The sequence below is a fragment of the Hakea prostrata genome, chromosome 4, assembly GCF_041222555.1.
Source record: "Hakea prostrata isolate BN-2017 chromosome 4, UWA_Hpros_2, whole genome shotgun sequence".
NCBI lineage: Eukaryota > Viridiplantae > Streptophyta > Magnoliopsida > Proteales > Proteaceae > Hakea > Hakea prostrata.
The window spans coordinates 42120366-42131621 of NC_142603.1; the positions used below are offsets into that span (position 1 = coordinate 42120366).

The following is an 11256-nucleotide window of genomic DNA, read 5'->3' on the forward strand; positions in this document are numbered from 1 at the left end:
TAGGCTTGGAGAAGTATTGGAGAAGGTAATTCAGGCATTAGTTTAGCAGGAAAGCTGATGGCAAGAGCTGATAATGTTAGGAAAGTATATACAAAATGGAACAGGTCTACATTTGGACATGTGCAAACAAAGATTGCTCATCTTCTTAGGGAACTAGAAGATGTTCTTCAACATCCTTCACATGAAAATGAGATTAAGGAGGAAAATCTTCATCGATTCTTTGGAGGTACAGCTGAAGAGAGAGGAGGAAATGTGGGCCCAAAAATCAAGAGAGCTGTGGTTAAAATCTTGTGATAGAAATACAAAATTTTTTCAAGCTTCTACACTACAAAGAAGAAATAGCAACATAATTTCAAAGCTGAAGTTAAGTTTTGGCAGATGGACTAATTCGGATGAAGAAATATTTGGGGAAATCTTGGATAAGTACAAGGAGATTTATAGATCCAGAGGCATAAATGGCTGCTCCCTCAACATTGTCCTTTCTTCAATTCAGCCAAAGGTGACTCAATAAGATAACAACATGCTGATGAGAGCTCCTAGTAAAGATGAGATAAAGGCTGCATTAAAAGATATGGCTCCCCTCAAATCCCCAGGCCCTGATGGACTCCCTCCAGCTTTCTATCAACATTATTGGGACCTAGTGGAAGAGGATGTATGTAAGTTTGTTTCTGACCTTTTCTCATCTAGCTGTCTTCCTAAAGGTCTTCCTAAAGAGATTAATTCTACCTATGTTTGTCTAATTCCTAAATGTAATCAGCCTGAGAATATTGATCAGTTCAGACCCATCAGTCTGTGTAATGTTACGGTTAAAGTAGCAACAAAAATAATTGCTACAAGACTGAAAGGGATGTTGGACAGAATCATAGGAGAACCTCAATCTGCTTTTGTGCACGATAGAAGTATTTCTGATAACATACTAGTGGCCCATGAGTGTTTTCATTACATTAAGAATAGAAAAAAAGGAAGGAAAAAGGTGATGGCCTTAAAGCTAGATATGAAAAAGGCTTATGATAGTCTGGAATGGAGCTTTGTTGAAGGAACTCTTTCTAAGCTAGGTTTTTGTGATCAGTGGGTCTCACTAGTGATGTCCTGTATTAAGTCAGTTTCTTATCAGGTTCTAGTGAATGGAGCTGTTAGATGAGTGATTGAGCCATTGAGAGGAATTAGGCAGGGAGATCCTGTCTCTCCGGCTATTTTTGTCTTATGTACGGAAGCCTTAAATGCTATCCTAAAAACTGCTCTTCAAGAAAGCTTTATTTCTGGCATGAAAGTTAGAAATAGGACTACTCCTATATCTCACTTGTTATTCACTGATGATACAATGTTGTTCTCGAGAGGTTAATCCTAAAGAATTTCAGTATATTAGAGCTTGCCTTGATCTCTCTTTGTCTTTGCCAGTGGTCAAGAGATAAACCAGAAGAAGTCATCTATCTACTTCAGCCCTAATACTGCTCCTAGATTCAAGAGATGGCTATCTAGAATCCTAAATATTCCTTATGGAGGCCCTCCCAAGAAATATTTGGGTCTTCCTTCAGAATTTCAAGCCTCTAAGAAAGAATGTTTCAGAGAGATCCAGGAGAGGACAAGCAAGAAGATGCGGGGATGGAAAGCAAATCTCCTTTCTATGGCGGGAAAAGAAGTGCTTGAAATCAATGGGGCTAACTACGAACAACTATGCAGCATCTCATTTTCTTCTTCCTAAGTCTTATCATGATAAGATTAAGAAGGATGCTATCAACTTTATATGGGGAGAGAAAGATAATAAGAGGAAGATATGCTGGATATCATGGGATAGACTCTATCAATCCAAAGAGAGAGGAGGCTTAGGTCTCAGGGATCCGTATTTGCAGAACTAGCCCTCCTTTGCAAACTAGCCTGGAAAGTATGGAGAAATCCAGATACTTATTGGGTAAGGTTTCTTAAACAGATTTATTTTCCCAATTCAGAGTTCCTAACTACATCAGCAGGGTCTAGCCCTTCATGGGCATGGAAAAGTATTTTGGAAGGTAGGAGAATTCTGAAGTCAGGGCTAGTATGGATGGTTGGAGATGGAACCTCTATTCAAGTATGGGAAGATCAGTGGATCTTAGCAAATTCGGATTTCAAAATTAGGTATTGCAACAGAGATCACAGGGGAATCACATGGGTGTCTGATCTCATTGATGAGGAGGCTAGAGTATGGAAGGAGGATCTAATTAAAGAAATCTTTGATCGAGTGGACGCGGAGGCTATTTTGAAGATAAGATTAAGCATGATTTCTAGGGCTGATAGAAGGATTTGGGGACCAGCTAAAAGTGGAGAATTTTCGGTGAAATCAACTTATCACCATCTAATTAACATCAGGGAAAGGGAAAGAGAGGCTCGACCATCATCATCGAGGGTTTCTAGTAGAGTTGGGGTGGATGCTATGGTTTGGAAAAATATTTGGACATGTCATGCTGCACCAAAAATAAAAAATATGATGTGGAGAGCTTGTGCTAGAGCATTACCTTCAGCGGAAGAAATTTCAAAGAGAATATATCAGTTTGATCCTTGCTGTAGTAGATGTGGAAATGTGGAATCGATTGATCATGTTCTGCTTGACTGTGATTTTGCCCGTCGAGTATGGTTTGCTTCTCCTCTGATGTTCTCTCCTCAAGTTAATCCTTCGATCTGTGAGGCGATTAAGAGCTGGAAATCGATTTTGCCACCTGAGAGACAGCGGTACAAGGAGCTGTCATCGCTGGTTGTGTACGTCTGCTGGAGGATTTGGAAAGCAAGGAACGATCTGATCTTCAACGGCTTTGATTGGTCACCGGAGCAAGTAGCCGGAAAGGCAGTCAATGAAGCGGAGGAGTTTCCCAGAGCTTTCAAGAATCCATGCCGGTTGGAGACCACAGATCAGGAAGATGAAGTTTCTCAGCGTCGGGTGTTCTGGGCTTGCCCTCCTATGGGCTTCCTGAAGATCAATGTCGATGCAGCATCAAACGGGGATGGGTGCGGCCTTGGTGTTATTTGTAGGGACTCAATGGGTAAGCCCATTAAAGGGTTGGTAATTCCGGCCCAGTTTGACTCAGTTCTGGAGGGTGAAATTCTGGCTCTGCGAGAGGGTATTTTACTTGCTTTAGAGGAGGGGTATTGCAATGTCCTGGTGGAATTAGATTCGGCAACAACAATCAAATTGGTGACCAATTTGGAGCTGATTCCAGTGGACATCCAAAACCTAGTCTAGGATGTGGTGACTCTTGCTTCTCGGATTCAGAATGTATCTTTTCTTCACATTTTAAGGGAGTGTAATATAGTAGCTGACTCTCTTGCTTGTAAGGCTGTGTCCGTTGCGTGCCGGACTCTTTGGCCTATTTTGGATCATTGGCTTCTTGATCTTTGTAATCTCGATGTCTTGCGTGGGTCACGCGTTAATATATAGACCCATTTCTACCCAAAAAAAAAAGTAAAGAGATTTGTAATGCCCCGAGTTAAAAATAAATAAATAAAGAAACATAGTAAGAAATTTCCATATTAACTGACAGGCAGAAATTCCTAGCTAGTACATAACAGGCAGAAATTCTAAGTAGCTTCTAGGTGTTGCTGATGGTCTTAAAGCCGACCACAATCGTAAAGTCTGTGGTCTGCAACAGTGACAGAGATGATGAAAAGAAGGATAGAGGTTAGGAACTGAATCACTGGTGATGTGGTTTGCAGCAGTGTACCTATGAGGTATGTCTGTGTAGACAACTTCAAAATTCTCATCTTCCGCTCTTTAACGTATCGATCAATTGCTTTCTCAATTCTCTTTGACATTGCCTTCTCATCTTCTGCTTGTTTCTTTGAATTCAACTTAGCCTTGCTACTTCTCTCTGAGTCCAAGCAAGCAGCTGCTGCTGGGTTTTTGTTAATCTCTTGTGCAAAACATCTTCCAAGCACAACTGCATCTTCTAGTGCTGCAGCACCACCTTGTCCAACGAATGGCCCCATGACATGCATAGCATCTCCAGCTACTGTGACAGTTCCTTTCCTGAAGTTCTCCAATAGTAAGTCCCATGGGGCACGACGCCTCAAACTGAAAATTGTTATCAATTCAAGGTCACAGTTCTTCACTACTTCTGGGAATTTTGCTGGATAATCCTTGACTAATTCCATAGTTGAATCTCTAAGGAGCTTTGGTTCTTCTGTAAGCATTGCATCTTGAGGAGTTCTTGGTCGAGCCACAAACCAATAAATCAGTTTGTCATCGATTGGTATTCTTCCCACCATTGTATGATCTCCTCTTATTTGAACGAACTCACTGCCAAAGCCATGCCCATCTGGGTATTTTGTGAAACCCACCACTGCACACAGATTGAAACGCCTTGCAGGTTTCAACTCTAACCATCCTCCCACCACAGAATTCACGCCGTCACACCCTATTACAACCTATGTAAGTAATAATGTGAACCATCATCCTCCTGCTCATACATGCATATATACATTTGAGAAAGCAGCTTAAGAAACAAGATGGAAATAAGGAAATTTACCTTGGCCTTTATTTTAGTTCCATCATGAAGATGAAGGATGGTAAGGGAAGAATTACAAGGATCAGATTCTAGCCTAACTACTTGGCTTCCAAAACGTATGGTTCCAGAAGGCAAATTTTTGGCCATGATTTCCACAAGATCACTCCTTCTGAGGCATCGAGCCTCCTTATTCCTTCAAAATTAAGAGAGGGGGAAAAATATAAGTACTATGTAATTGTCAGATATGAAGTCTGAAGTCAACGGAATCTTTGTTCTTGTACTTTGCTCTCCTCAGGTCCTTCCCTCACATAATTGGGAGGGGATTCATTATGGGTCTACCTTTTTAGTAATGAGGTAGACTTTCTTCTTAAACATATGATGGAGGTATGTGAGGGAAGCATAATCCTCTATCACTGGCGTAAAGTGCCCCCCTTTTCCATCGTAAAAGCATTGAAAAATAGAATTTTAAAATTATATCTCTAGAAACTTACGCAAATGATTCTTCTTGTTGTGTACCGTTGGAGAGGTTAATAACTCGAAGCCTACAGGCATATGCATATAATCATCCACACTGTCAGTGTTAAAAGGAATCTACCCACTACATCAATGAAATTTAGAGAATAATATCATCAAAAATATATTTGACTCTTACTTATTATGATATGAGAAGTATATTGTTCCATTTCTATAATTAAATTATGGAAAAAAGGCTGCCTCTATGCCTGTAAATGCAAAAAAAGAAAAATGATCTTCTTACTCTCTTTGGAATGAGAATTTCAACAACTATTGGGGGTTCATGTGCTATCATTGGCCATCAAGAATGAATATAAGAATATGTTGTCAATATTTTAGTGAATTTTGTGTAAAAAGGAAAAAGCTGGAGGTTAAATTTGTTATATGAAGAGTTTTGGAACCGAAGTTTGTCTAGACCAGTTTCTGTGCACTTTATCTACATCTGTAGAGAATAGCTGTTGCATATAATTTTAAATACAAGATAGCGCTTCTCCAACATGAACAAATAAAAACCCACAAAGATGTATTATTTGCCTGAATAAATTTTTTTCGCCTTTGACAAGTTAGTCAACTAATTGAAGCATATATGGACTATCGAAGAAGAATAAGACATGAAAAGAGAAGAAGTGATGTGCAAGAAATTTACAAAGACATGGGAATGGCTTTGAGCCTGAGGTGATGGCCAACTCCAAGCTGATCCAGTGCACGCCATGCATTTGGCTGGACACCAATTCCTAATCCTTCTGTCCTCAGTGACTTCGCCTTCTCTATCACTGTGCTCCTAATCCCCTTTCTGATCATACATCATTAGCAATCACTAATTAATGTCCCATACTTCATGTATTAATTCTTTCACTCAAACAAAATTAAGTTAAATCCAATCTAATCAACACTAAACAGACCAAAAATATTACCTATGAAGAGCTAGTGCAGTAGCGAGGCCGCAGATTCCTCCTCCGATGATTACGATTGCCTTTTCCTCCTCCATGGATGATTCCTCTTTGATACTCTCTTTTCTTGAGCTTAAGGGTTCACCAAGTTCTCATATGCTTATGAGGTTGCAGTGTTCTTATTTATACACAGTTGAATGACTACAGTGAGCTAACTACAAGTTCTCACGTGCGTTCGATCACGGCAATCCAGTAGAGCTGTAGGAGGTCAGAGTTGGATTTCTAAAACATCAGAGGATTGCAAGTTCCTCCACCTTATTCTTTCTTTCTTGACGGTGAAGGTCAATTTTTTAATTAGAAGATCATTCCTTGCTAACCAAGCAAAACAATGACGATTGACAAGTATATATAAAAACCGAATTTTATTATCAAGATCATTTTCACTCATCCAGAAAAGAAAAAAAAAAAAATTCATCCAAAAAAGACAAAAAAACAAATTGGTTTCCTATCTCTCACACACATGGACCCAGTAGCTTATCTTTTCCTACTAGTATATCACTTAAATATTATATCTAAGTTGATAGGTAGATACATCACTACCTGCGTCATTGCTCTCAGAAGCCCACAATATTAAATTAAAATAAACAAATTAATAAAGAGACTAGTTCAGTTGACATAGACCAATGCCTTATTAATAAGAGGTGAAGTGTTCGACTCTCTTTGAGGAGGTATATACAAATAGTTAGCCCCTTACATAAAAAGTGTTCGTTACCTTAAGAAAAACAAAATAATACCCGTGAAGAAGCTTAGAACTATTTCATTGGTTTCATGTCTTTTCATATACCTTTTGAAGTCAATCTTCGGACATTTTATAGTTTGTCATTTGTTTGGAAGGTTTGATTTGTTTACTTAGTGAACTCCGTCAGTGTTTTGCTATCGGGCCCAAGCCAAGGTAAAAGAGGAGGGTTAGTGCATCAGGTCAGCAACCAGCATTGGAAATTTTTTTTTAGTAAACCCTCTTTCTTGGATTCGACCTTATATGATAAACGCTATACAGAAGTGTTCCCCAACAAAGAAGCAACGCACTACACTATGGCCGGGTGTAGTGATAAATGGGCAAGGGTTAGCTAGGGTGTCTCCTGTAAGCAACACGTCGCATTGGCACCCATATGTGGTGATAAATAGGCAAGGGTTGCCGTGTTGTGGACAAGTGTGGGTAAAGAAGCTTATCCAAAAACGTAGGATTAGATTGCAATCTTGGAACATAGAATCTTTAATAGGTCAAAGCTTAGGCTCTTTTTGGTATCAATTCTCATTCTCTATTATGCCTATTTAAAATAAATAAGTACAAGAATTCATTATTGGTTAAGAATGAAAAATGGTTTGGTGAATTTTATCGAAAATAAATTATGAAATGGAAAGTAAGTTTGGTGTCAAGATCAAAAATTGTTAAAAAATGATAGTAAACATGTGAGAAAAGAAGGAAAAATTATGGTTATTATAAAAGAATGGGTATAGACTACTTTACCCTCATCTTACTTAAATCTTACTTATCAAACTTTAAGTAAACTTACACAAATGAAGATAATGAAATTCTCCTCATAATCCATAATGGACAAAAAGTTCATTATGGATTTTGGAGATTTTTCTATTATTTTAAATAAAAATAAAATTAAGAATAGATGCCAAACAATTTAAAATAATGAAAATTTCTCATAATTGACAATGATAATTGATACAAAAAAGGGCCTTAGAATTGATAGATGTCATGAGGGAAATAAATATTAATGTAGTTTGCATTCAATAGATTAGATGGAAGGGCGAAAAAAGCTAAGGAGTTGGATGAGTTCAAACTCTAGTATACCGGGGATAAAGCTAATAAAAATGGAATAGGTATAATGATGTGGTGGATGTTAAAAGAGTGGGTGATAGGATTATTGCTATCAAACTTGTAATGGAGAAAGATATTGTAAATATAATTTGTTCATATGCACTTCAAGTAGGATTGATGAAAGTCTAAAGTTTGAATTCTTGGAATATATGGATGGATTAACGCAAGGATTTCGTCAAGGAGAAGATTATCATAGGGGAGGTGATTTAAATGGATATATTGGAAAAGATAGAAGATGCTATGAGAGAATACATGGAGGACATGGTTTTGGAGAGAGGAATGAGGAAGGGAATTCAATTTTAGATTTTGCTGTTGCTTTTGATCTATCTTTTGTAAATACTTACTTCAAAAAGAAAGATGAACATTTATTTACCTTCAAAAGTGGACATCACAGAAACCATATAAATTTCTTCCTAACTAGAAAGACTGATAGATTGTTGTGCAAGGATTGCAAGGTGAGACTAGGGAAAAACTTAACTGTACAACATAAACTTGTGGTCTTGGATATGTGCCTAACCCAAAAAACTCATAAAAGCAAGTTTAACTATCCCAGGATAAGAAGGTGGAACTTGAAAGGAGAGTGTTCGAAATCTTTCGCTAATGAAGTAGTCAAACAAGGAAAGTGGGATTTTGAGAGGGACACTAATGCAATGTGGAATGAGATGACTATGTTTATCAAGAAGGTGGCTAAAGATGTCCTAGGTGAATCAAAGGAAAACTCCATTTTTATAGAGAGACTTGGTGGTGGGATAGTGAGGTTCAAGCTGTCATTAGGAATAAGAAAGCTAGTTTTAAGACATGACAAAGAACTAAGGATGTTTAGGATCTTTCAAAGGTATAGGTTGGTTAGAAATGAAGCTAAGAAAATTGCGGGAAAAGCAAGAGAGAAGAAGTATGAAGAGTTATATAAGTTGGGCACGAAGGAATGGAATAAATCTATTTATAAGATAGCTAAATATGGGATAAGAAGAGTAGAGATCTTGACCATACTAGTTTGTGATGAAGACATTAAGAAAATATGAGAAATCTATTTCTCTAGTCTACTAAACGAGCATGCTTCAAGCACCTTTGATTCGGACAACTACACCATTCATCAAGGCACCAATTTTTAAATATATATGCGGAGAATTTCAATGTCATAATTAAAATAAACAGTAAGGAGGATGAAACTTGGCAAGACACAAGGTCCTGATGAAATCCCAATAGAAGTACGGAAGAGCTTAGGAACCCAAGGGCTAGTTTGGTTGACTAAGTTGTTCAGTAAGACTATCGAGCACAGGGAAAATGCCAGATGAATAGAGGAAAAGCATTGTGGTTCCAGTTTATAAAAATAAATGAGATATTTAAACCTGTAATAACTATAGGGACATTAAACTGATGATCAATACTATAAAATTATGGGAGAGAGTAATTGAAGTATGTTTGAGACACTTAACCACAATTACAGAGAACTAGTTTGGGTTTATGCCGGGAAGATCAACAACGGAGGCTATTTACCTAATTAGAAGATTTATGGAAATGTATAGAGAGTGTAGGAAGGACCTTCATATGATATTTATAGACTTAGAAAAAACTTATGATAAAGTTTCTAGAGCATTAATTCGGTAAGTACTAGAGAAAAGAAGTGTTGCAAGTAAATATATAGACATAGTTAATGATATGTATGATGGTTTAGTGACAAGTGTAAGAACAATAGAACGACAAAGTAATAAATTTCCAATTACAGTTGGGCTATGCCAACGATCAACTTTAAGCCCATATTTATATGCACTTGTAATGGATAAATTAACCAAAAACATTCAAGACCATGGTAAAAAATTCAAGGGAAACTCAAGTTTCGACCGGGTGAAAATGGGAAACTTAGGTGGAAACTTGGGAAAATCGAGGAAACCGAGGACTTTTCCGTACAAGTTCCGACAGGTTTTAGAGAGTATTTTGGGGGTGGGATTCTATATTTAAGCTAATTAGAGTATAAAGAACACATTGGCACATGCATTTTACTAAAAAAATCAATGTAGATATGTCATTCAAAGTACATAACATTAATGTAAAGATGACCGAGAAGTACACAATAAAATTAACTATACTTAAGCATAACATTCAACATATAACTTCTAACTTCTAAGTTCAATTCAAAACATCAATTAAACTCTTAAACATTAGATACAATGTAACTAGTAATAAAAATAAAATGGGAAGTACAACTCACTAAATCAGTGCCAAGAGGAGTGCCTCGGCGGATCCATCCTATGATTCAAAGTAGTATTGTGCCTGTGACATCCTCTCCCCTGACCAATGGACATAGACATCCCATGACATGTGATGCCTATGGTTGTCGAGGTAATCGATAACTGCAGCTCTATAGGTCTGGTTGCCAAGATGCATAAGATATCCGATTTGAGGGAATGCACAATAAGGATAGGGAAGTCCTGATTGAGCCTTAGGGGGTAGGGGTTGCGGTTGTATGCCGAAGATTTGCTCCACAAACATCTGTGTCCCCGAATCAACATCCATATAAGTTGCACCCCTGTTCACATATACCATCCTCCCGTCAGACGTTGGATAATACATCCTAGTCTGTTCCACTAGTCTATGTCCCCCATAATCCTGAGGAAACTCTTGACCATAAGATGCAATACTATAAGCCCCAGAAGAAGATGCAACACTCTCCGTACCACTCTCGTACAAGTGGGGATCAGCTGTTGCCGGTATCCAGTATCCGACAGTGGAGCTTTTTGACTCATCTAGACTCATAGATCTCATGGAGCTTGCCAAGCTATTCACATCATGGGATTGTAAGACCCGTACGATGAAGTGTCATCCTCATACCCATGTCCATGCTGCTTCCCTTTCCCTTTCCCCTTCCAGCTGCAAGTGGAACTATGACCTGCACCGTGGTCGACATCCCTGGGTAGCGTGGGTGAACTGACTCTCCCCCGTGAACCTTAATGGCCCTCCCTGTCCCTGACTCTCAACTGGGGTTATTGTTGGCTCTGGTGGTGGTGGTGGTCTCTCCCATGGTTCAGCTGAATCCTGATCAGCAGGCCCATCACCATCATCATCAGCATCACCACCACCACCAACATCATCATCATCATCATCATTCCCACTCTCATGCCTACTACCAAGTCCATCATCATCATCATCATCTGCATCATCCTGTGCTTGGCTAGCAGGTGGCTAAGTAACATCATCATCATAATCTTACCATATAATATTATGCACCGGGGTGTGGTACAAAGGGACGGTTAGGCTCGGTGTGCACTCTCCCATCTGTGGCCAAGAACTCATCCACATTAGCTCCCATCTCTCGTGCAATTTGACTATTGGGTCGACCTCCCGCCTCATCCAACAATGTTTGGCTTAGACCTTTGGGTCTAGGATAACCAATCAAACTGATGCTTTGGTCTGGTCCTGGTTCATTAAGACCTGGTTCGTTGGCCTCATAAGGCATTTCTCAGTGAGGCACTTCTCGGTAGAAAGGGATTGC

At 38.7% G+C, this 11256-nt stretch overlaps 1 protein-coding gene across 1 annotated transcript; it reads right to left on the bottom strand.

Annotated features, from left to right (window-relative positions):
• Positions 1–3470: 3470 nt before the first annotated feature.
• LOC149018937 (monooxygenase 1-like) lies at positions 3471–6158 on the bottom strand. The gene is made up of 5 exons (XM_089153057.1): positions 5900–6158; positions 5632–5778; positions 4964–5014; positions 4494–4665; positions 3471–4392 (listed from the first exon to the last, which is right to left on the bottom strand). Exons 1-5 carry the CDS (start codon positions 5971–5973, stop codon positions 3577–3579), a joined length of 1260 nt encoding a protein of 419 aa, XP_089009183.1. The 5' UTR covers positions 5974–6158; the 3' UTR covers positions 3471–3576.
• Between the last annotated feature and the right edge of the window lie 5098 nt (positions 6159–11256).